Source organism: Biomphalaria glabrata, chromosome 5 (genome assembly GCF_947242115.1).
Source record: "Biomphalaria glabrata chromosome 5, xgBioGlab47.1, whole genome shotgun sequence".
Classification (NCBI taxonomy): domain Eukaryota; kingdom Metazoa; phylum Mollusca; class Gastropoda; family Planorbidae; genus Biomphalaria; species Biomphalaria glabrata.
The window spans coordinates 38423166-38448238 of NC_074715.1; the positions used below are offsets into that span (position 1 = coordinate 38423166).

Below are 25073 nucleotides of genomic sequence, written 5' to 3' on the forward strand. Positions count from 1 at the left end.
AGCATCTTCATGAAGGTTAGAGTTGACTCCCCTTGCATCCCGAAGGTCTTCAAACATAAATAGAAGTGGAAACACTGTACAGTTTGTGTCATTTGTTGAGAAGCTAAGTAGATAGATAAAGACAGAATAATACTATCTCAAAGTAAAAAAAAAGGCATCCTCGGACTCTTGCCATTTAAGAATCTGTTAAAGAAATGTGAATTGCACTTTGAATGAAATCAAGGGAAAGGGTTGAAGAAGAAGTGTGTAGATCTAGTAAGTAATAGTAATGAAGGATGCCCCTAGTCTTTTGTTTCGTTTCCTTAACCAAATGTTCACTCTGTGTTTTTTTATGTGCACTGCGTAATGTAATAGCAATTTTTTTTAAGCACACACAGCGCTAAAATAAAAATGATTTTATTAACATGATCAACTAATGTTTTATTTTATATCTGTAAAATTCATCTAACTACAAACAAAAAAACTCATCATTAAATAAATAACAATTGGAATTATAAATGGTATTTTTTATTTTGAGCAGTTCATTATAAAATTTTAGTGTCAACCATTATAAAATATTAGTGTCGAACAAACCATTTTTTCAAACTTTATTCAGACTACCATCATACCCTACAGAAACAAATCTATGCTGACCTCACATTTCTCTAGACGGACTGAGATGGTCTAGTTCAGAGACAGGCACACAAAAAAACATGTTGAAATTAATGTGACACTCAATCAATTCTTTTATATAAACATATGCATAATTTGGAGAAAAAAATCTTTACAAATTATATAAATTTACTCATGAAACAGCTATTAAACATTTTCTTTTAATTTTGAAATTGAAAAAAAAAATGTTTTGAATTAAAAGTCAGTTGTTGAACTAATTTCATTATTGAAGAGCCATAAGTAATTTGTGGTTGCGAATTTGAAGCAACTTTGTTTTAAGAATAAACTCCACACAACTGTCTCTATCTCAGCCATCAAGAGATGAACAAACTATTTAAAAAGTTAAAAAATTGTAATGACTCAGAGAAATACATATGCAAGTGAAAAACATACAATTTTTTTTCTTAATTCTAAAAACTTAGTCATTAATGCAGTATTTTAACTAGAAATACTGTATTTTTAACTTTTTATTTTTCATTTTTGATATGATCAGATCAAAGGTATCTTAATCGACCCTGGCTTATCATGTTTAAACCAAATCTATATTGTTTAATAAGTTACAAACATACAAATTTCAGAATTAAAATTGTGCATTTTAATTAGCTATAAATCTGAAATGTGTTTTGTTCACAGCACATCAAACTGTCTCAAGAGTACTGCAATGTTTCTTTTTTGTTTTCTACTAATGTCAAAACGCAAGTGCAACTCAATGCAAACTGCCCTGGCACATTAACAAGATGACATTCATAAACATCATCATTGTATCAATTGTTTCAAATAAATGAATCCAGTTAAAGTGTGCTCAAAAGAACTTATGATTCTATACACAAATAATTACATACAAACATTCCTGACCAATATAAACTGACTGTCAAAAGAGAATGTGAAAATTAATATAACTAGTTACGGTCAATCTAAAAATTGCAAGTTTGGTTTACTTATATTGTACCCTGCACTGATCACCAGCAAATTTCTCAGATTTGGAATTCTCAAGAAAGAGGAAAGTAAGTTTGTCCAAACAGACTTAAAAATTAGTTAAAAATCTGTGGCTGAAAGAGTGACTTCTGGCAGGAGTGGTGTAAAAGCAGGGAGAGGGAAAGAAGTCAAATTAATCAAAATTATATTTCATTGTTATAAGCTGATTACCTAATATACTTTTTATTTATTTTTTTAATTTAATTTTTATTTTTAAGCTTATAAATTACAATGGAAGAAGCTTCTGTGGCATAGCAATGTTTGTTTTTTAATAAATTGAACTATGCAATATCTGTTTTTTTTTGACAACAAGAAAATCTAAAAATGATTATTTGGGGCCTTTCTCTGGCACAAGTTCCAAAGGTTCCTGATCTATTTCAATAACATTTTCTCTCAACATCAGTTTAAGGTCTGGAATACATTTTCCAACATAAGATCTAAAAATACTTTTGTTTTAATCATGAAGTTTAGCTGAAAAGTTCAAGGGTGGTAACAAGTCTGGTATGTAAACAAAGATCAGTCAAAATGTCCCATGGAAACATATTTAATAATATACATTTTCCAATGCTATGAATGCATTAATGTGCATGTTTTGCTTTAGATAATAAAAACTGTGCTGGTTTTATTATTTACAAAAAATACAAATATATGAATTAACTTATTTCAGTTATTTTGTTAAATAATAGTCCCTGCTGCAACCTTGTGTGTGAATTTAAAAACAAATGATTACATTTTTTAAAGTTTATTTAGTGTGAATGGCTTCTTTTGCGATTTTTACTGGGTACATGTATTTCCTCATCACTGCTGTCTGAATCAGAGTCTGCAGAGCTTGAGCTTTGAGAAACATGACTTCTTTTTTTTCTCTCTGACTTTCTTCTTTCTTTACTCTCAGAGTGTCTAGATTTGTGCTTCCTTTTCTTTTTATATTTAGGTTTAGCATCACTGTCATTGTTGCTGTCTTGATCACTGTCTGCCTGGTCACTGGAATGCTTGTGCTTTTTCTTCTTTCTTCTCCTTGAAGACTTGCTGTCCTCACCAGAAGACGATTCTGAGTCAGTACTTGATGAGTGGTCCTTGCTTTTCTTCTTTTTTTTCTCTCTCTTGGACTTGCTCCTCTTTCTGCTTTTTGAGGATCCACTTTAAAAAAGAAATAATGTAAATAATATACAGTTCTATATTTAGCATATCTTTAAAATTTTAAAATTGAATACAAGAAGGTAGGACAATCATTCTACAATTATAGTTAATATTTAAGAATAATTTTATCTATTTAAAACACTTTACTATAAAGATTCCACCACATGTGATGATAGTCTAGAAAATGGAATTCAATTAGGACAAATTTTGTTTATATGAAATTAATTCAATTATCTTTGAATTGATACAGACAAATTTTAGATTGGGTAATTAGATCAAAGTACATATTTAATATTTAAAATTTTAATATTTAAAACCAAATGGCCTAAGAGACAGGTGTTGTAAAGCTTATCAATCAACAAGGATGTCATGAAGTCAGTTCAACAACTGCTTTTGTTTTCCCAGTTATCCATCAGGGACACCCTACAATCCTGAATACAATATTCTAACCTACACAAAGATTCCAACTCCAGACTTGTAGTTTGAAAGCCAAGATGAAAAGTTATGCAAATTTACAATAAGTTAAGTTACAAAAACAAAAAAAAAAAAGTTGCCAGTTATGCATCCTTATTTAATTGCTATTTAATTTCTAACAAATGCTCCAAGAGATGGGATAAGTAATAAAAGATTGACAAAGTAAACTCAGCATTTTGAAATTCGTTTTAAATTTTTTTTTTTTTAGTTAGACAGATCTAATATGGTGGTGTTTTTTTTTAATGTTTAAATATGAACTTTTTGTTAATGTAAATAATCACCAAGATATTAGCAAGTATCACTGAAAACATTACTTTATGTTTTTGAGATCGCAAGTAACCCGTAACAGAATATAGGTATGAAACAGTACTTACCTTTTTGAACATTTCTTTTTATGTCTTTCTGTATCACTTTTAGATATCTCTGCTAACTTTGAAACTTTAGCTACAATGATATAAGGAAATGTATTTGTATCATATCAGAAATACATGTTATGACCTATTTTTGTTGTAGTGAAATCCTATAATTATAATTACTTTTTGGTCACTCTTACATCTTCTTTAATTAATGCAGTGTTTTTCATTATTAACAAATTTAAGCAAAATCATGCAACCACTCCATTCCTTTGTTGGTTACATGCATGGCCTACAAAGTACTTTAGATTGCTAACCAAATTACTCTTAATAGAATTTTAGCCTATTAAGGACCTAGTATGTTATTCTAGCTCCATTCTACTCTATTTTAGTCCCTTAGTCCCAAACTTCATACCTCCATTTAACTGTGTTAGTGGTGAGATAAAAGGCTCATCCTCTGTGTCCGAGCTTGTACTGCTGACATCTAAGACCACCTCTTTGCTGGGGTCTGCTTTCAAAAAGTTCCTGCATTGATATGTTAGATGGCCACCTGAATAAACAAGGAAGCTTATTTATTTTATTTTAAATGATTACAAGACTAAAGGTGTTGAGATAAACTTCTGTTGCCCAATATTGTCATTTTTTATTTCAAAGGAAATAAACATGATTATCTGGTAACAAAATATTAATTCTGTGATTTCCTATGACCTTATATTTATTTGTTTAATTTAATTCCAATATGAGCACATGATTTTACACTCTCATCTAGATGACAAGAAGTTGTGTGAGTTTTCAACATTCAGTTGTCGAGGATATTCAATCTATTTTTATCTGCATAAGTATCTTGAACAATATATTCAAGTTAAACTATCAAACTCCATCCAAGGATACAATTACTATATAATACATATACAATTTTAAATAATAAATTAAAATATTTTTTAACCAATATTTCCTACTACTTGTGTATATAGTTAAAATAATAGACTGAGGGGTAAATCGCTTGGCTTCCAAACCGGGGTTCCGGGTTTGAAGACTGGGATTTTTAATTTTGAGATCTTTGGGCGCCTGAGCCCACCCAGCTCTAATGGACACCTGACATTAGTTGGAGAAAAGTAAAGGCTTGCCACATGATACCCTCATTAACTGTGGGCCACATAAGCAGGGAAACTTTACTTAAATTTACTAAAATATAAAATGGTCAAAGAACTTACCATAGCCACATTTTTTACAAGCTGTTCGCAAATTATCTGATGATTTGCCAAATTTTGAAATGTATCCTGTTTGTTTTTAAGAAAATAAAAGATTCAAATTATGGTTAAAAAGCTTTGATTGAATAATACAATTCTTACGAAAAACATTCATACAGTATGACAGTTTTTTCATTTTGTTATCCTTCCCTTAGACCAGTTCCCTATGTTCCTTTCTTATACAGTGTAATACCAAACCAATTGTTGGTATTATTTCAATCATTTATTTCCATTGCGTCCCTTCCATCAATATGGCACAAAACTCAAGGAAAGGGAGACTTGATAACAGGTTTACTTTCAAAGTTGGAATAAAATGTTTTACTGAGTAATATATATATGTATATGTCTTTTACATCATCATTGGATATGATCATAGGAAAGTAAAACTTTTCTTAAATCTAAATTTGTTAGCTCACTGTATTTTACTTTAGATTTATATTAAAAGAATCAAGTCAATGTTGAATGTTAAAATTCTAGTTCTAGTTCTAATTTTAGTAAATATATATAAACTTAGTTTTACCTTGAAACTCCACTGGCTGCATTATTATTTGGAATAGATCTATCTATACTTTATAGTATATAATAGATCTTTATTTTGATCTTATAGACTATGATTCATGGAGAAAGATATAAAGTAGAACTTTCTACTAATAAACTTCCAGTTGAAGCTTCCAAGCTAGGGTAGTAAAAAAAGAAAATGGTTTTAATCCAATCAAATCTAAGATCTAAAATCTAGATCTAGACTAGATCTAGTATGACAAAAATTTCAAAATAAAAATACAAAATAGAATTCGAGATATTAAATTTTTAAGTTTGAAAAATATCCTATTAAAAATAGGAAATTCTGAAACTTTTTGATGTGTAATATTGGCTGCATGTGCTATTGAATAATAGGTCAAATTTCTGACCTGCACTTTTTATGCTTTACATAAGGACAGTAAGGAATACTTTTGGTCTACGGAAATTCCAATTGCATACCCATTCAACAATATTAACATTTCAAAAAAAGGAGACCGTATTCTTTACAATGGTTAAGTCTACTTCTCAGTCTCAAAGTGGCATTAGAGGAGACAAATAGGCCAATAGAAAAAAATAGGTGTAACGAATTTCCATCTGCTTTGAACCTGTTCATAATGATGGGTGGAAGGGAGCTTCCATTCAACTAGAATTTCAAAGGAAATATCTATATGACACACTACAGGATTTTGGAATACCTAGCAAACTGACAAGCCTTATACACATATCATTAAAAAACTCAAAAAGTAAAGTCATAATACAAGGAGAACACTTGCTGGAATTTAGGATTAAACAAGGATTAAGACAAGGTGACTCACTTCTTGCATGCTATTCAATTTGACACTGGAAAGAGTTATAAGAAATATACACATAAACACACGGAGAACTATAACTAACTACTTCAGGGGAGAAAATATGGGTCGGCAACCGACAGGGACAATATACAGCCAACCTTTATGATACCTTGCTTATGTCAATGACATTGCCTTATTGGGTAATGATATTTCTGACATTGCTAGAACTTTCATACAACTAGAAGAAGCATCTCGACCAGCAGGACTTAAGGTCAATGACAGTAAAACCAAGTACATCACAATGACAAGAGACAATCAAACAGAGGGACAATATATTAAAATCAAAGACCACAAATTCGAAAATGTCCAAACTTTCAAATATCTAGAAAGTTCAATTGATTTAAAAAATAACTGTCATGCGATTTTCTAGATTGAGATTGTTGAGATATTACAAGATGTGACATGCCGGGGATTCTGTAGATGTATCTCTAGATCTAAGTATGTCTTAGAGATTCAATTAACGAATATCCTTTTAATTCAAATACAGAACTTTAATTCAAAACTTGGAATCACAAAAATATACAATATGTACAGAAATAAAACTGTATCAGATGAATATCTTCTTTCAAAGCTCAATAATAAAACATATTCAGATTAACACTAGATCTAATAAAATACAAGACTTGTCACTTCAAGTTACAACTAAAAACTAAAATACGTCTTATCTCTATGAAATTTCCTCCACAACTAAATCTAAATCCCGCATTCTTCCAAACCATCTTCTTAACTCCGCCCCAGAAGCTTGCTTTAGCCAATCCAAATACTCCATGCCAGATATCAAGCTGTCACCAGATGTGATGATGTCATGGGTATTTCTTGACACTTGCAAGTGCGGTTTTTATGTACTGGACATAAATATACTAAATTTATTTTACCCTAGACTAGGTTTATTTAAATTGATATGTGACAATAATCCACTAACAAAAATAAAGTAAAGAATAGCAGGAGGCAACAGAGCAATTTATAGCACCCATCATTTAATCAAGAGCAAAACAATATCAAAGCATAATAATATCAGCAAGATTGTATACAAGTGAGACCTGGACACTAACAAAGACAACCAAAATTCTACTAAATACTTGGGAACAAAAAATTCTTAGGAAAATCTATGGTGCTATTTAAAGATGAAAAAGCGTGGAAGACACACTAACCATGAGATAGTTAAATTGTATGAAGACCCACCGATAATGACTGAAATAAAAAAGAACAGATTACGTTAGGCAGGTCACCTAGAAAGAATGTCAGAGAACAGGGCAGCGAAAATTGTATACAGGCAAAAACAAAAAGCAGGCGTCCCAAAGGCAGACCCCGAATAACAAACGATGGATTAATGATGTGGAGGCAGATCTATAACAGATTGGGGTTCGGGCATGGAGATGAAAGGCCCAGAGGAGATCTGAATGAGGGGAGGCCAGAGCCCTCCATGGGATGGATGATTTCTCAACTCCAATGACAATTTCAAATTTGATCTAAGTAATTATGTGATGTCTAAACTTTTTAGATCTAGATGAAGTCTCTGCTTTACGCATGCATGACCTTTTGGTCTAGTCTCATGTAAACAATAAACATGGCTATATGACCTAGATTGCTAGATCGATGAAATAGTAATAGAGTTGGGCAACTCTTTTTCTTTTTTGAGGGTCTTAAGGTTAGGGCTACTTTACATATATGTTACTTTTCCAATTAATCTAGTATCCAAGCCAAGGAACATTTATGCCAAGTTTTATCAATTTGGTCAAACGGTTTCGACTTCTAATTCGGGACATACATTTGACACATAGTCATAGTATACATACATTATTTATATTACATCACCTTACTTATTTTACTTTCTGCTTTATATTAATTAGATCTAGATTCTATGTGTATGATACTATTAATAGTATAATACATATAATATATAAAAAAAGATTATTATATTTATTATAATTATAGAGATTATAATTATAGATACTATTACTATAATATAATATAGATCTAGTAATCTAGTCTAATTTAAATAATCTATCATCAATCTATCATTATTCATAATTGACATAATCTATGAGTTATCTTATAGTCTATTATTATTATAGATCTAATTTTCAATAATTTTGATTTATTAATTTTATTATTATAATAATTTTATTTATTCATATATTCAAATGATCTATAGTGTATAACTATAATTTAAAGTGTATAATTCTATTATCAATACTGAAAATACTCAGCTAATTATACTAGATCTATAGTCAATACCGGACCGATAATTATAAAATAATTAAAAATATCAATTAATTTTTTAAATCAATAAAAATATGAATATCTCACTATATGATATTGAATATCAAACTGCTTAAATTAACTACATACTAGAACTGGTTTATGTTTACGTGACCTAGATCTAAATAGAGTCTCAATCTAGATCTAATATAATAGATTTAAACTAGATTTAGATCTATATTACTAGATCTAGACTAGATCTAGATTTAGATGAATTAGTATCAAGATTTCTTAGCTAGATTCTAAATAAATAACATAATATTAGGTCGACACTACAATCAAGCAGTTTAAAACACTAATGAAATCCAAAAATATGGATCATATTTTTTTGTAGACAAAACGCGAATCTACAATATTGTAACAATATTTGAGATCAGCATTAGATCTAGATATCTAGATCTAGATTCTAGATCTAGTATTGATTAGGCTTAGGTCTAGAAGATCTAGAATCTGTAGGCTAAATCAACAAACTAAAATTCTAATCTACATTTAAATCTATGTAGATATTTTCTAGGGTTTACATTACTTCCGAAATGTCGACCGGTACCCATATTACATATTAATGATTTTAATTTTGGCATAAATCATAATGATAATCAATGATAATCATTGCCTTATTCATTTATTGCATATATAATATAATTATATTATTATATTAAAATAATATTATTATCATATGATAAAGATATAATATAGTAATTATTATTTTTTATATAGATCTACATATTTATATTAAATTATTATATTATTACACTGTAATAACTGTATTTTTATATATTAATATATAGAGTCTGTCATTATTGTATAATATACATCTAAATTCTACAAATTTAGGACTAGATCTAGATATACTAACTAATCATAACTATAAGTAATGAAAGCCATAAGTTAGGACAAATTTGTACAAATTCTTCCCTCTAGTAGATAGTGCTATTAGAGCATGGAATGGGTTGCCTGAGCCAGCCAGGAAAACCAATGACCTGGCAGAATTTAAGTCATCGGTCTGATTGGTTAACATGCATGATGCGTTGGACATTTACAATCATCTTCTTATCTTCTTTTTTGAAGTAACTTCTGTATTTTATAAGATAAGATAAGAATGATGTCTAATCTAGTCTTCTAGATTCTAGATTTAGTCTAGTAATACTCTAGGTGTCTAAGTACTAAAAGTAGTGATACCTAAGCCTAAGAATTGTATTATCATCTATAATATAATAATAATATTATATAGAACTCTAGACTCTTATAATATTATGTCTTTAATATTATAAGTCTACTTATATTGACTCAAAACTCCTGGATTCTTTAAAAATTTCTTGTCAGAAAAATGGTAGAAATTATTGTGACTGTAGAACATTTATCTTTATGGCGGAAAACAGATTGATCTCTCAACATTCTACTTTTGGGACTTATTTTTTTACCAATTTCAAACTGGCTTTTATGGACATATTATATATTATATGGTAACGAATTTTATGCATCAACAAAAGAAAAAGGTCCTTGAGAAGATATGTTTTATTTGTTAAACACAAAGATGAGGATTACAGATTTACATTTGCAATATTATCTCGAATGTTCCTCACATAATAAAAATTGGACAGTGTGTTGCTTCCTTTTTTGACCTAATTAGAGCTACAACTCAACTTTTTTTTTTACCAGGAGGAATAGTGAGTTCAAGATAGCATTTCATCATCTATCTAACCCTTATTTATTTTAGAATTTTTTAACATGAGCACTTCTAACTATAAGAAAAATATAATAATATATTTCTACAACCTGAAAGTTGGGTTATAATGATATATATTTATGTTTCTTTTCCCCTATTCATTATATTCTTAAAACCCTACTAAACCCTACAGTGAGAGTCTTCAGTTCTCCTCCCAGTCCCCATCTGGCTAGAGGGTGATGAAGGAAATTTTTTTCTTTTTTTTTCATTTGGGGGGGGGGGGGGGCACCAGCATTAAAAGTTTAAGAAACACATTATATATATATATATATATATACAGGGCTTTTTTTGTGACGGTACGCACCGGTATTGCGTACCAGCACCTTTTTGAAAAAAATTATTACTTTTCTTGTATATTAACGTATATTATTAATTTTTAGTTGTTAAAAGTTAGGCAATCAACTACTGCTAATCACTGAGTACCGGCACCTATTTTTTTTACATAAAAAGCACATATATAGAGAGAGAGATCCCTAATTAGGAATTCACTGTAAGTAATTTATAAATATTATTGACAAACTAGGCCTATAAAAAATCTTCAATAACAAAACACAAAAAATAGGCATAATTAAAGTTAAGAACAAAATTAATTAATTAACTTTTTTTATTTTTCTAATCTATAATTAAGATCTATAAATATAATATATATGAAAATTCTTTTTCAGTGGAGCATTTTGATGTGTAAGCTATCACAGTAATTGTAGATTAGTTTCCCACTCCCATTATTCATTGCCATATTGTCCCATTGTTGTTGGATCATGAGCAACATTTACATTCAGGAGCCACCTACTAAAGGAAAGGTAAATTGTAATTGAAAGTGTTCATTAATGTTTACAAATTGGCTTTGTAGGAATCTTTAAAAATTTAGCACCAGATTAAATGGCTTTTCTGAGAAAAACTTATACTATATATATATATAATATCATTGTTAAAATTAATTATATTTTAAAGGCAATAAAGTTTGGTTTCTTCTATTTTCCCCATCTTCTACATTATTTAGAGGCATTACATTTGTCTTCTACATATAAGCCAGTATTTAAGAATTATTATTAAAACTCCTTTTTGTTGTGATCATTGTCCAATGTTGAATTTCGTTCATTGTAAATATTTTCTGAAATGAACTTTAAATAGTGATGTAAATGTGCAGTTTGATGCAAGTCTGTACAAAGAAAACATTGTTATAGAATTTATCTTTTGTATTCTATTATATATATTGGCTATAAAGGATAGTTTTATAAAATGTGTTATGTAACACTTTTATTTCAATTTTTTTGTTTTGTTTTGCTTAAGTCTTTTTTTTTTTAATTTTCTTATTTTAAATACGTATACATAAATGTGTGTTTAAGCTTCTTTATTAAATATGTATACATAAATGTGTGTTTAAGCTTCTTTATTAAAATTAGATTTTATTTTTGGCTTACAGACAAATTGTTAGTATTATAACAATTGTTTTAATTTTATTTTTAATAGCCAAAAAAAATATTTGTTTTAAACCTTTTTTTCAATAGTGGATGGAACATGAAAAATTTTAGAAAAATTAGAATTAAAATTAGAATAGGGTTAATTGGAAGTATTATTTATAAGGTTGATAGGATTTTGGAGTCGGTTAAATTAAATAAAAATTTTAGTTTTGTATTATGTGTACAGACTCTTATAGCGCACCTTGGCGATAAGCTCTCCAATGCTGTACATCCTTCCTTAACCAAAGTATAATTCATCATCATCATCAAACTTTAATTGAGTAAAGTCTGAAATGCTCAAATCCTTTCTCGCAAAGCTCTGCTGTTGTGCATAATTTACATCGGTCAGCATCCAGTTCAAGAACTGGTGGCTTCAAAGAGAGGGTAATCAGCAAGTTGGGGGCATTCAGATTAGATTATTTTATCTTTGACAAGTCTATAAGAAGTAAATGATCAGATTGAGTGGGTATAGTAGACAAGAGTAGACTCAATAGTAAAGATTAGTAAACAAGATTTAAATTATTATTTATAATGAGCCGGATTTGTTTTATCTACCTCAGGTAAGCAACCAAGATAGGCATCTCCATTGTTAGGGTTCATTGAGTTATTAAGTTTTATATGCAAGGATCTGCTAGCATTAACAAAATACATTTTCACAAAATTTCTTGTGAAATTTATATCAGTTTTTAATAATGCTCTTTTTCCACTTTATGTGTTTGTAAAGGTTCTTCTTGTCACATCTGTTGGAGAAATAGATATTGAATTATGGTCAAAAGAAACTCCAAAAGCATGCCGCAATTTCGTGCAACTGTGTATGGAAGGTTATTACAATGGCACAATATTTCACAGAGTAGTGAAAGATTTTATTGTCCAGGGAGGAGATCCTACAGGGACTGGAACAGATGGAGAGTCCATTTATGGAGCACCCTTTAAAGTAAGAAGTTAAAATTATTTTGTTCACATTTGTTAGGTTTGTGATGCTGTATATGTCTATGTATATGTCTCATAAAAATCCTTGGTTGCATTTGCCAAACACAACTCAGATCTTGTTAACTTTTTTACAATGCTTTTATCAACTCACTCTGTCTTTAAATGTGTTTGTTTAAATTTTTTTTTTTTTTTTTTATTTTTTTGTCCTATTTCATGATTTGCCTTTTTTAAAAATACTTTTGTAGTGATGTATAAACATTTTTGATAAAACTGTTAAGTTGTCTTGTTTTGTTTTTTGTTTGTTTGTTTTTTTAATTAGATATATTTATAGATCTTTGTTTTAAAATTTTTCTAGGATGAATTCCATTCAAGGCTGCGTTTTGTCAGAAGAGGTTTAGTTGCAATGGCCAATTCAGGACCAAATGATAATGGAAGCCAATTCTTCTTTACGATGAATCAAACTCCCGAGCTGCAAAATAAACATACAATTTTTGGAAAAGTTACTGGCCCTACATTATTTAATATGCTTAAACTTCAAGATGTAGAAGTTGATGATACTGAAAGACCAACATTCCCACCAACTATCATTCGTACTGAGGTAGAGACATATTGATAAAACATTATTTATCATTTGATCTAATGAAAAGCTTAGAAAGACATTGGAAAAGAAATAAATTTTGCTCAAATGAAAATATTGACAGTGGAAAAAAAATATGAACATTATTATACCAGGTAGCTCCTCTGAATATTTATATTTTAATTTTTTTTTAATTTCTTTGACATTAACCTTGATCTTATTCACAGATACTTTCTAATCCTTTTGATGACATTGTACCGAGAATGATTAAAAGAAATAAGAAAGAGAAAGAAGAAGACAAGAAAGTCAAGAGTCAATCTAAAGCCACAAAGTGTGTGCATTTTGTCCTCTCATTTAACATTTACTGTCTATACAACTGTGAACATTTTTTATTAAGCAAAAAAAAAATGTTTATTTAGATTCTTGTTTCATTTTTTTAATGTTTTTTGTTTAAAGAAATTTCAGTTTGTTGTCATTCGGAGAAGAGGCAGAGGAAGATGAGGAGCAAACATATAAAGTTGTAAAGGTAGAATCTTTTTATAATATACAATCATACATGTATTTAATGTTGTTTTACTCACAGACTGTAGCAATGATTTTGATAATGAATTCATGATCAATTTGTATGCTTTCAAAAAAAAAAAAAAAAAGGATGAAGACTGACTAATATAATAACTATAACTATAGTAACAAGGTTATACTGGAGCTCCCATGAAAAGTAGGTAAATAGTAGTTTGGTGTAGCACACATATTTGTTTGATTGCCACAGCCTCTTTGAGGTGATCGCAAGGCTAAAAAATCAGCATACTGAACATGTTAAAAAATGTTAGGGTCTGTATACTGGTTAAACTAGACTATCAACACAATGAATTATAGATTGATTAGCATATTACATGACAACTATTTGGAATAGATGAGTCTGTATAAATACACAAACCATTGACTTAAAATCAAAGGTCAGAGAAAAAAAAAATATATAACAGGAACCTAATTACTGGTAGAGATTAATCATTTCAATCAAGATTCAACTTCAAAGTGTTTGTCTACTATCATCCTAGTCTGAGTGCCCCTTGAAGAGAGTCTTAGTCTAAATATTACAACTCTAGAGCACTGATATGATAAGTGTACCATGTTTGCTACAATATTGTAGAAATACTTTTTAGGTGACTGCTAGTGAACATGCTACTGTGACGACATTAATTCAAAGAGAGACTGTAGATTAGATATAGTTAATTAGACAGTTGCTAGGCTTTCTTAGGAGCAACATCTTTGTTAAAGTGACTGAGACTACTGTTCCTGTGCTGGATTAAACATTCATATTTGATCTATGTCTGTTGATTTACTTTATTGTATATGTCTCGATCTGTAAGTCTGTTATTAAGAACTCAAGAGTAATACTATGCATACAGAAACAATCAAACTTCTGATCAGCACAAACTCTACACACCCAGATTAGACATCTTACGTTAACATTTTAAAAAAATTAATTAAAATATTAATTTTTTGTTTTTAATAAAAGGGGGGAGGATTGTAGGGAGGCACTTTAGGTGACTGCTAGTGAACGTGCAATTGTGACAACATTGATTAAAAGAAAACTGTAGATTAGATATAGATAAATATAGACAGTTGAGGCTAGGCTTTCATAGGAGCAACTTCTTTGTTATAGTGATTGAGATTAGACCGTTCCTGTTCTGAATTAAACATTCATATTTGATCTATGTCTGTTGATTAACTTTCTTGTAAATGTCTCAAACTGTAAGTCTGTTAATAAGAACTCAAGAGTAATACTATGGGTACAGATACACGCAATCAATCTTCCGATTAGTACAAACTCTACAGACCCAGATTAGGCATCTTACAATATATATTGCTTTTTTAAATTCATGAGATAATTGAACTTAAAATCAATGTGTCAGTGAAAATTATCTAGCCATAAGTCCTTTAAGTTTATACATCACTCCTTTTTATTATATTTGAAGCCTTTAATGAAAATAAAAAATACATAGAATTTTTCTTTTTAGAAATTCAGTGGTAAAAGTAAAAGCAGCCATGATTTAACAGATGATCCTCTATTGAGCTCTGTTCCTGTAGTAGACAGCGAGAAGACATCTTCAAAGAGGAAATCACCGGTTGTAAATATTATTTTTTTTTTACTTGAAAGTAGATTAAAAATGCATGTCTGATAGAGAAAAAATCAATAAATTGGGACTAATAAGTTTACAATATTTGTAATAATAAAACGTTAATTATTTAGAGCAAGATATATATGTGAATATTTCTCTTTATTGTTGGCATAAATTTTCTCTTTCAATTAAAAGGAGGATGGTATGCCTGTTGAAAGCACTGGAACTGAAGAAGTTAGAAAAAAATTGAAAAAAGATCCCTCTGAAGCAGCTCAAGTGAAAGAAACAGTGGAATCACCAAACACAGATGATAAAAGAAAAATTAGAAAGTAACTAATTTTACTATATTTTTTGTTTTGGCATACAAGAACACTAAGGTGGCCAAGTGGTAAAGCTCTTGGCTTCAGAGAAGAGGTCCTGGGTTCAAATCTGTAAATACAGGGATTTTTTATTTGGGGATTTCAAGGGCGCCCTTGAGTCCACCCAACTCTAATGGATGCTTGACATTAGTTGGGTAAAGTAAAGCTGTTGGTCATTATGCTAGCCGCATAAAACCCTCATTGACCATAGAAACAGATGACCTTTACATCATCTATCTTATAGATCACAAGGTCTGAAAAGGGCACTTGTCTTTTTTTTTTACTTTAGAAGAGTACTGGTATCAATCAATTATCTGTTAAATAAAAGACTTATTTTTATATCCATCTTTTTTCTTGTAATGCAATTCTGATTAAGAAATGTATGTATTATCTAATCACAGTGAAGAAATTAAGAAAGAAGCTCTTCGACTTCAAAGAGAAATTAAAGCTTCAAAGAAAAGAGCAGAAACAAAATCAAAAGAAGTCAAGACAGAGAAAGATGATGAAAAGTCTCACAAACCAGAAGAAAAAGGCAAACTGATTTTTTTCAAAATTAACCTTTAATAAGCTAGTCTTATCTATATACACAACATAAACGTTTTCTAATGTCAATGTACAGAGATAACAATAAACTATAACTTTGTTATACAGAAAGGTAGACCAGCTATCAAACTTAAGATATAGTTTAGTTTCTATCTTCTCATCTATTTCAACCCAAATCCATAGGCAATTAATATGTGGGATATGTGGCCTAGAGGCTAATTATGCTTAAGCTTGGCTTGGCTTCCCATTATGGGGGTATGACACCAGACTCTAGTAGAGTTGTGTTTACTTAGCGCCTACTTCTCCCAGATACCCCTTATCCCCACTGGTCCACAAAAGAGATTGGACAATAGCGCTCTGAGTATGCTGTAAGCATGAAAGTTGTGCTATATAAAAGCTATATATATATAGAGAGAGAGAGAGAGAGATATAATTATCTGTTAACATTTTTTTTTCACTAAAATTATTTTCTAATTTCAATGTTTTCATAGACAGCTAAGTAATAGATAAAATCTGAATTAAGTCAAAACAATTATAAATACAAAAGTTTAAAAATATTCAACATCTTTTTTTTATCAAAATTAAAAATTTTACTTTTCTAGAATTTGTAAATGACATAAATTTTATAAAGCTTATTGTATGTGCTTAGTTCTCTTCTCTGATTAATTCACATTTATTGGCAAAAATTATCTACCTTAGCATTGAAACTATTTTTTACAAATATATATCAGCAATCAAGTTACTCTCTTTCTACCTTCCGCTTGTTACTCCTCATCATTAGAAGTGAAGGACAAAAAAAAATACAATTCAGTTATCATTCTGAAGAAGGTTAATTTTTTTTTTATTCTTTATCTTCTTGGCTTGGTGATTTGGTGCTATGTTTGTCCAGACCTGTTATTGGTGTTTATTTTTTCTTGTTTTTTTTTGTTTAAGACAAGGCACCTGACTTCCTTGAATCTTTTAAAATGGAACGCCAGCGTTTTAAAGAACAAAAGAAGATGCTAAAGAAACCGGGTCAAAGTCGTGAAGAGCAAACTTTAGCACTGTTAGAGAAGTTTCAGTCCAAGTTGTCTTCTGTTAAGCAGCTCTCTGTTGGATATTCAGATTCTGAAGGTGAAGATGATAAAGAAACAAAAAAAATTAGTGATGTTCCAGAAGATGATGCCGGTGATCTATCTTGGTAACTATTGCTTCAGTAGCACTTATGTCATATAATTTCTGATAATTAATAGCACTTTTGTAGTGATTATAAAAATTGGAATTAGCTTTTGCCCTTTAAACCCAATCCAACAAAACTATTTGTTCTCTTTACTGCTATGCAACTTTCCCTTGCCTTGTCACTGATAAATGTTAAAATAGTTTTTTATTTCTTTATTTTTTAGCGGCCCTGAAAGGGGAAAAGACGCTATTAATTTTGTGTGGATTGTCCGTCTGTCCGTCCCATTTAGATCTCGTAAAATATTTTAGACCATTCAAAGTTCTGATGCAACGGCTACTTTTTTCTTTTCTGAAAGCGAAAAATCTAATTTTTTAAATCACTTATGCAAACAGTTTTTTTTATTAAAATACACCACTTTTACAAATATTCACAAACTAACTCGGAAGGCTCTTTAGTAGGGGAGATGACTATTTACCATATTTTTAACACATTTATGCAAATGGTTTTAGATTTTTGTCAAAAAATTTTTTGTTTACAATTGTATTGCTAAGTTAAGTAAGTTCTGTCATACTAACTACTACATTTACACACAAAAAAATGTTTTTTTAAAGAGAAAAAATCTATTTAGTAAGCATATAAGTTGGACATAATTTAAAACAACAATTAATAAAGTAGTTTTTTCATATTATCGCGTGAACTGCAGTGCCATACTTTAGCTAAGAACACTTAACTAAAGGAATTTGTATATATTATTTTTACGGAAATTTTTTTTCTTGAGCATTTGAATAAGAGATCTTTACAAAACAATTAGATCAATTAGATATTCATTTTAAGACATCAGTTAGGCCAGGTTCACATCTAACTTCACATTCTCCTATCCTTTGGCCTGCTGGATCGCTGGGGTACCACACAAGATCTGTCAGCCTTCTTTCTCCATTCTTCTCTGTCATTTTTCTTTGATAGAATTTCATTCTGATGTGAAAATATTGAAACTTGCCTTTTTACCTGCCTGGGTGGACCACTTCGGGGGGCCCTTGTAACCTTGTTTTGTTTATTAATGTTCTTTTGAAATATTTTAACATCCCAGCTACATCCAAAACATATTTTAATTATCTTCTTTTTTTTTTATGAACGTCTGTAATTTATAATAAAGATATCCTAATGTACTTTTATTTTTAACTTTCATTGTTGATATTTTTTGTCTAATAGGATGAGGCATAAACTCCAGTTTGATGATGGTGGTGGTAAAAAAGTACTAGATGCCAATGTAGCTGATGCAGACAGATATGAAATTCATGACCCCAGAAACCCACTTACACAGAGAAGAAGAGAAGCTAGCAAAAATAAAACTAAGAAGAAATAATTTCTTTTAGTATTGCTAGATTCAGTGGCGTAGCTAGCAATGTGCGGGTGGTGCGGGCAGCACAGGGCATCAAGTGGTGGTGGGGGGGCATCAAACTGAGGACAAACTTTCTCAGTAGAACTACAAATTTTAATTACACAAATAAAAACAAACACATGTATGTATTTGTTTTGGTAATTTGTAATGTGCGGGTGGTGCGGGCCGCACAGGGCATCAAGTGGTGGTGGGGGGGCATCAAACTGAGGACAAACTTTCTCAGTAGAACTACAAATTTTAATTACACAAATAAAAACAAACACATGTATGTATTTGTTTTGGTAATTTGTAATGTCCTACATTCTTAAATGTAAGCTGTAGACCAGCTTGAATCAAATTTTACCAGACTTGTTAAAATCCCTGAAGGCAACGCACTTTTACACTTTTTTTTGGAAGCATTACATGATGTTACTTCATTGTTCAATGCAATAGACACGTTTATAATGTTGTTTTTTTATTACTAATTAGTAATGGTCCAATCTCTTTTATGGAAAATGGGGGAGGGGGTATCTGGGAGAAGGTTTTCCAACCGTTCAGCCAACACAACCCTGCTAGAGTCGGGATTTGAACTCAAGCCCCCTTGTAAGATGGCCAAGTCGTAGCCAAACAGTTTTAGCATCTCAGCCACACATCACTTGCTTGGAGGGAACTTGAAGTTTGTCTGTGACTAGGCAACAATAATGACAGCAAAGCTTAAGATTTAAATAAGCAAGAGGGAAAAATGTGAAGAGATTATCTGTAGAGAAACTTGGACATTGTGCGTTTTCTCTTAAAGCAGAGTCTGGCACTCTGTGGGCACGAACGAGTTGAAGAAGAATTGGCATTTGGCAGTACCATGTCAAAGTATTATCCTGTAGTCAAATTACTATGAGAGGCCTACATGTCCCAACAAAATAAAAACGCATTTTTTGTTATATAAAAACTAACGAAAACAAAAACAAAATCATACAGAAAGTTAAAAAAGCAATTATTTCTCAATTATTTTCCACAGTACACTTAATATTTAAAATCTTGATCTAAATTTTATGGTACATTGTCATGTAAAGCCTCAAAGGCATATTGGCCACAAAAAAAAATTGCCAAGAGAAAAAAGATGAAGATAGAATTTCTATCAACACACAAGAAAGAACCACTGATGGAAATACTTTCCTTGGACCGTATTGTTCATGAAATAATAACCCATTAAGAACAACGTCATGATAAATAGGAATTTTAGTCGCCTTTATTGAATCCTCAGATGGATATCAATCTCAATGGTTCTCCCAGCGACGTAAACAAAATCGAATTTTGTCTGGGGGTGTCAGGTAATTGTAGCAGTTTCTCCAGAAGTCTCCAAACTTCCAAATCAAGAATCTATTGAGTTTTAGAGTTTTATAAATACAAAATATGTCAGTCCCCGAATATTTCCATCTTGATTCGCATGTTTTTGGGGTTTTTTTTACTTTTCTGGTAAGTGTGGCAAGGAAGCGAAGTTTTTCCAAACTTACTTGATGAAGAAATACATACAATCTACGATGACAAATTTACGACTCACTAATTTGGCAATTTCATCTAATTTGGCAATTTCATCTATTGAACAAGACTAAGTGGAAAAAACTGATTTCGATAACATTATCGAAAGTTTGCCGGCGAGAAAGCACGTGAGATTCACTTTTATTATCTTTTTTGTAAAATCCATTCTTTGCGAAATAGCTATGCTTAAATTATGAATGCACTTTATTTGGCTTTATTTCAAAATCAGAAACTTTTTTGTTGTTTTAAAACTTTTTTTTTAGAGGGCATCATGAGGAACTGCTGCACAGGGCATCAAATACCCTAGCTACGCCACTGGCTAGATTTTTTACAAATAAAGTTATGTTTCTGTTTTTAGGATTGAAAATAAATGTGAGTGAAAAGAAACAACCAAGAATCATCAATTTCGGGGTCTTTATGAATTAATTAATGTTATTAAAAATTTAACTTCGTGTATTTATTTTTTTAACTTACCAATCAACTAAATGTATGAGATAACTTCATTCATCTTTTAGGTTTTTTTTGTATTTTGTTTTACATATTTCAGATGTTCCTTCAAAAAAGGAAAATATGTCCTAGGCTTCCATTGTTTTATGATATGAATCATAAGGAATGAATTTTTCACAAATGTAAAATAAAACCCAATTTTGAAATATAAAAGAATGATTTGTATATAATCCTAAGTATGTCATTGTTATTGATGTAGTTTGGCAATATTATGAATGACTGAATATTAAATTTGATTTACATCAATTTTGTTTTATTTTAGTCCTTGTAATTGGTTTGTTTGTATTTTGAAAATACAATTTTATCTATACACCGCTTAAGTGCACCTCTTTTCTTTTCAAAGTAGGAAAAGATTTATCATGGAATTTTTCTAACTATAAAAGACAAATATTTTTTTTATATATATATAAAAGCCAAAGCTGACTGGCACATTCATCACTATGGCTATCAAAAAAATTTTTTTTACTATGTTTATGTCTGTGCTGGATGTGACAAAATATGTAGGTCATGTGAAATTCCTCATTAATCTTCAGACTCAACAAAAAGTCTCATTATTATTATCAATATTTATCAATATTTTGAAATTTTTAATTATTTCATTTGAAGGTTCAATACAAATTTTATTCACATGTGTTTTCATTTTTTGTAAAACAGTCAAAAGCAATCTTAATTTGTGAGTGTAGGTCTAGTAGTCTAGTAGATAGTATTGTTTGTGAGGTAATTGGAATTTCCTTTTTGGCTGAGCAAATGCATTCAAACAAAGCAATAACACTTTTTTATAAAGCAAAAGTAACAAGAAAAACATTTTTAAAATAAATTGTTTTAAAAGACAATATCTCCATTATACAAATTAAAATCTAATAATTTAGCGAGTATTTATAGATATTATAATTTGGCCTACATGGACATCTAGATCTAACAGACTCTGGAGTCTAGACCTAGACATCTGATTTAGAGCTTATCTTATATATTACTGACGTTACTTCAAAAAAAAAAAAAAGAAAAGATATATATAATTACTTCCTTCGATACGCATTTCATTTGTTAATCTAGTCATGCATATTAATCAATGACTGAACTGCCAACCCAGCCAGCAAAGCTACCTGTTCAGGCCCGGGCTGAGTTAGGGGCCCGCACGGGGAACCGGATAGTCGTGCGGGGCAGTTTTTTCCTTTCCTACCCCGTCATGCGCCCATTCAAAACCCCCCTTAGATGAATGGGGCCCGTAAGTAGCAGGGGATGGAGAGATTCGCCCCATTGTTTCACTGCTGGGCGTCGGCTGGCGGTCTGAATTTTGCGTAATACAGTTAAGGTCCCACCACCTTCCCCCTTCTCGTCCTACTGGCAAGGAGTGCCCTCCCCGCCTCGCTCTTATCTCGGACGAGACCGTCGGCCAGGAAACTCGTTGCGTAATGAAATTCAAGGGGAGACAAAAAAAAGAGCTCAATATAATTGGTTCGGATAGTCTCCCATTTCATTATAAACACAATAAACTCATTGAATGTTTTGTTATTTTTTTATATAAACTTTTTATTGCTTCGTTTGTTTGTTTGTTTGTTTTTTTTTTTTTTTGTTTTTTTTACATTAAAATATTTCGTTTTAATATATATGTATATAGCTATGAAATAAAAACAAGTGTTTTATTGTTATACAATATATAAGGACGATTCTTTTGATTTAATAATTTTATTTACATATTTAATGAAAACTATATTTTTTGATATTTTAAATTTATCAGAAAATTTTTTACGAACAATATAAAAACTGATGTAAACGCTGCATACAATAACTGTATCCCTGATAGCAAAATTTTCGGGCCCGGTAAGGACCCCCAATTGGGCCTGCCCATACTAACCACATGGGCCCCAATTGGGGGAAGAACTCGGCCCTTATGGTTGAGTCTGGGCTCAGTCAGTGGCCCCAGAAAATCCCCTTGTGAAATCCGTGTGGGACCAGTAAGGGAAAGGACCTGTGGGCCCCAATAAGGCTATAGATACTTGGCCCTTTGGGGAGAATTAATGAAAGCCCAAATGGGGCCCTTAGGGGTCGAGTCTGGGCGAAATCAGAAGGCCAAGATGACGCCGTGATGGAAACCTCATGGGGCCAGTACAGGGAAACATTGAGGGGCCAGAAAGGGCTAAACACATGGGCCCCATTTGGGGGATGAACGTTGGCCCAAACGGGGGCCCTTAGGGCTGGGTCTGGGCTCAGTTAGGGGGCCCAGTTGAAGCCCTGATGGAAACCTCACGGGGCCAGTACGGGGAAAAATTGAGGGGCCTGCTAGGGCTAAACACATGGGCCCCATTTGGGGGATGAACGTTGGCCCAAACGGGTGCCCTTAGGGCTGGGTCTGGGCTCAGTTAGGGGGCCCAGTTGAAGCCCTGATGGAAACCTCATGGGGCCAGTACGGGGAAACATTGAGGGGCCAGAAAGGGCTAAACACATGGGCTCCATTTGGGGGATGAACGTTGACCCAAACGGGGGCCCTTAGGGCAAAGTCTGGGCTCAGTTAGGTGGGCCAGTTGAAGCCCTGATGGAAACCTCATGGGGCCAGTACGGGGAAACATTGAGGGGCCAGAAAGGGCTAAACACATGGGCCCCATTTGGGGGATGAACGTTGGCCCAAACGGGGGCCCTTAGGGCTGAGTCTGGGCTCAGTTAGGGGGCCCAGATGAAGCCCTGATGGGGCCAGTACGGGGAAAACATTGAGGGGCCTGCTAGGGCTAAACACATGGGCCCCATTTGGAGGATGAACGTTGGCCCAAACGGGGGCCCTTAGGGCTGGGTCTGGGCTCAGTTAGGGGGCCCAGTTGAAGCCCTGATGGAAACCTCATGGGGCCAGTACGGGGAAACATTGAGGGGCCAGAAAGGGCTAAACACATGGGCCCCATTTGGGGGATGAACGTTGGCCCAAACGGGGGCCCTTAGGGCTGGGTCTGGGCTCAGTTAGGGGGCCCAGTTGAAGCCCTGGTGGAAACCTCATGGGGCCAGTACGGGGAAACATTGAGGGGCCAGAAAGGGCTAAACACATGGGCCCCATTTGGGGGATGAACGTTGGCCCAAACGGGGGCCCTTAGGGCTGAGTCTGGGCTCAGTTAGGGGGCCCAGATGAAGCCCTGATGGGGCCAGTATGGGGAAAACATTGAGGGGCCTGCTAGGGCTAAACACATGGGCCCCATTTGGGGGATGAACGTTGGCCCAAACGGGGGCCCTTAGGGCTGTGTCTGGGCTCAGTTAGGGGGCCCAGATGAAGCCCTGATGGAACCCTCATGTGGCCAGTATGGGGAAGACATTGAGGGGCCTGATAGGGCTAAACACGTGGGCCCCATTTGGGGGATGAACGTTGGCCCAAACGGGGGCCCTTAGGGCTGAGTCTGGGCTCAGTTAGGGGCCCAGATGATGCCCTGATGGGGCCAGTACGGGGAAAACATTGAGGGGCCAGAAAGGGCTAAACACATGGGCCCCATTTGGGGATGAACGTTGGCCCAAACGGGGGCCCTTAGGGCTGGGTCTGGGCTCAGTTAGGGGGCCCAGTTGAAGCCCTGATGGAAACCTCATGGGGGCCAGTACGGGGAAAACATTAAGGGGCCTGCTAGGGCTAAACACATGGGCCCCATTTGGGGGATGAACGTTGGCCCAAACGGGTGCCCTTAGGGCTGAGTCTGGGCTCAGTTTGCCTCTAGTTTCTCTCTCTTTTCTCCCTACTGACAAGGAATGCTCTCCCGGTCTAGCTGTTATCTCAGACGTAACATAGAAAGTTATTACGTAACATAACTCGAGGGGAGGTAAAAGAAAAAAAAGAAAACCATGACTTTGATATGTTGGCTCGGATAGACTCACTTAGATTATTAATACAAACAATATTGCTGTTTTTTTAATTATTTTATTTTCATAAAAATGTGTATAGGTTCCTATATGATTTACTTCTTTTTTTTTCGTTCTTTGCATTTAATTTAAAGTTATAGAATGCTGATTTCTAAACTGTGATAATTTTATCTTACATTATACTTTATTAAATAAATTGGATTGTAGGTCATTTTCAGGTATAACATTCAATATGTCATTAAGTCAAAAAGTGATTTATATTATATATTTTATTTATTCTTCTCACAGTAGTTTGATCAAAACGTTACCACTATAACGACATATATGTGGGATATTTGTGTGTGTGCATGTTTGTTAGCGCGCGTGTGTATGAACTATGCATGTTATATGCCAATTTAAAATTTCTAGATCTAATATTATATAGTACGTGACACTTTAAAAAAAAGGGTCATTGCCTAGCTCCAAGATTTTTCATGAGATG

At 32.5% G+C, this 25073-nt stretch overlaps 2 protein-coding genes across 6 annotated transcripts; one reads left to right on the plus strand and one right to left on the minus strand.

Moving 5' to 3' along the window:
• Window positions 1-491: 491 nt before the first annotated feature.
• On the minus strand, window positions 492-8735 carry LOC106059264 (protein SREK1IP1-like). 2 transcript variants are annotated; one of them, XM_013216848.2, is made up of 6 exons: window positions 8563-8735; window positions 5361-5516; window positions 4805-4870; window positions 4006-4140; window positions 3612-3681; window positions 492-2763 (listed from the first exon to the last, which is right to left on the minus strand). In XM_013216848.2, the coding sequence occupies exons 2-6, from the start codon at window positions 5380-5382 to the stop codon at window positions 2373-2375; spliced, it is 684 nt and encodes a 227-aa protein (XP_013072302.2). In that variant the 5' UTR covers window positions 5383-5516; window positions 8563-8735; the 3' UTR covers window positions 492-2372. The 2 variants fall into 2 exon arrangements, with proteins under 2 accessions (XP_013072302.2, XP_055885453.1); XM_056029478.1 differs by having other exon boundaries at window positions 8521-8735.
• Window positions 8736-8791: 56 nt separating this feature from the next.
• LOC106059255 (spliceosome-associated protein CWC27 homolog) lies at window positions 8792-20600 on the plus strand. Of its 4 annotated transcripts, none has more exons than XM_056029475.1 (11): window positions 8792-9015; window positions 10864-10998; window positions 12383-12592; window positions 12944-13186; window positions 13393-13496; window positions 13622-13691; window positions 15187-15297; window positions 15484-15617; window positions 16049-16179; window positions 17124-17370; window positions 18559-20600. In XM_056029475.1, the coding sequence occupies exons 2-11, from the start codon at window positions 10957-10959 to the stop codon at window positions 18710-18712; spliced, it is 1446 nt and encodes a 481-aa protein (XP_055885450.1). In that variant the 5' UTR covers window positions 8792-9015; window positions 10864-10956; the 3' UTR covers window positions 18713-20600. The 4 variants fall into 4 exon arrangements, with proteins under 4 accessions (XP_055885450.1, XP_013072286.2, XP_055885452.1 ...); XM_013216832.2 differs by having other exon boundaries at window positions 15187-15294; XM_056029477.1 differs by lacking the exon at window positions 8792-9015 and adding an exon at window positions 9941-10139.
• The last annotated feature ends 4473 nt before the right edge of the window (window positions 20601-25073 follow it).

Bases quoted from the DNA above. Each gene is read 5' to 3' on its own strand.
- LOC106059264 (XM_013216848.2), bottom strand. From the start codon at position 5,382: ATGCAGCCAGTGGAGTTTCAAG. The intron at 4,141-4,804 runs GTAAGTTCTTTG...TTGTTTATTCAG, and splicing joins TTGTAAAAAATGTGGCTATG to GTGGCCATCTAACATATCAA. The intron at 2,764-3,611 runs GTAAGTACTGTT...TCTTTTTTAAAG, and splicing joins AAAAAGAAATGTTCAAAAAG to TGGATCCTCAAAAAGCAGAA.
- LOC106059255 (XM_056029475.1), top strand. From the start codon at position 10,957: ATGAGCAACATTTACATTCAGGAGCCACCTACTAAAGGAAAG. The intron at 12,593-12,943 runs GTAAGAAGTTAA...AAATTTTTCTAG, and splicing joins TTTATGGAGCACCCTTTAAA to GATGAATTCCATTCAAGGCT. The intron at 15,298-15,483 runs GTAAATATTATT...TTCAATTAAAAG, and splicing joins CAAAGAGGAAATCACCGGTT to GAGGATGGTATGCCTGTTGA.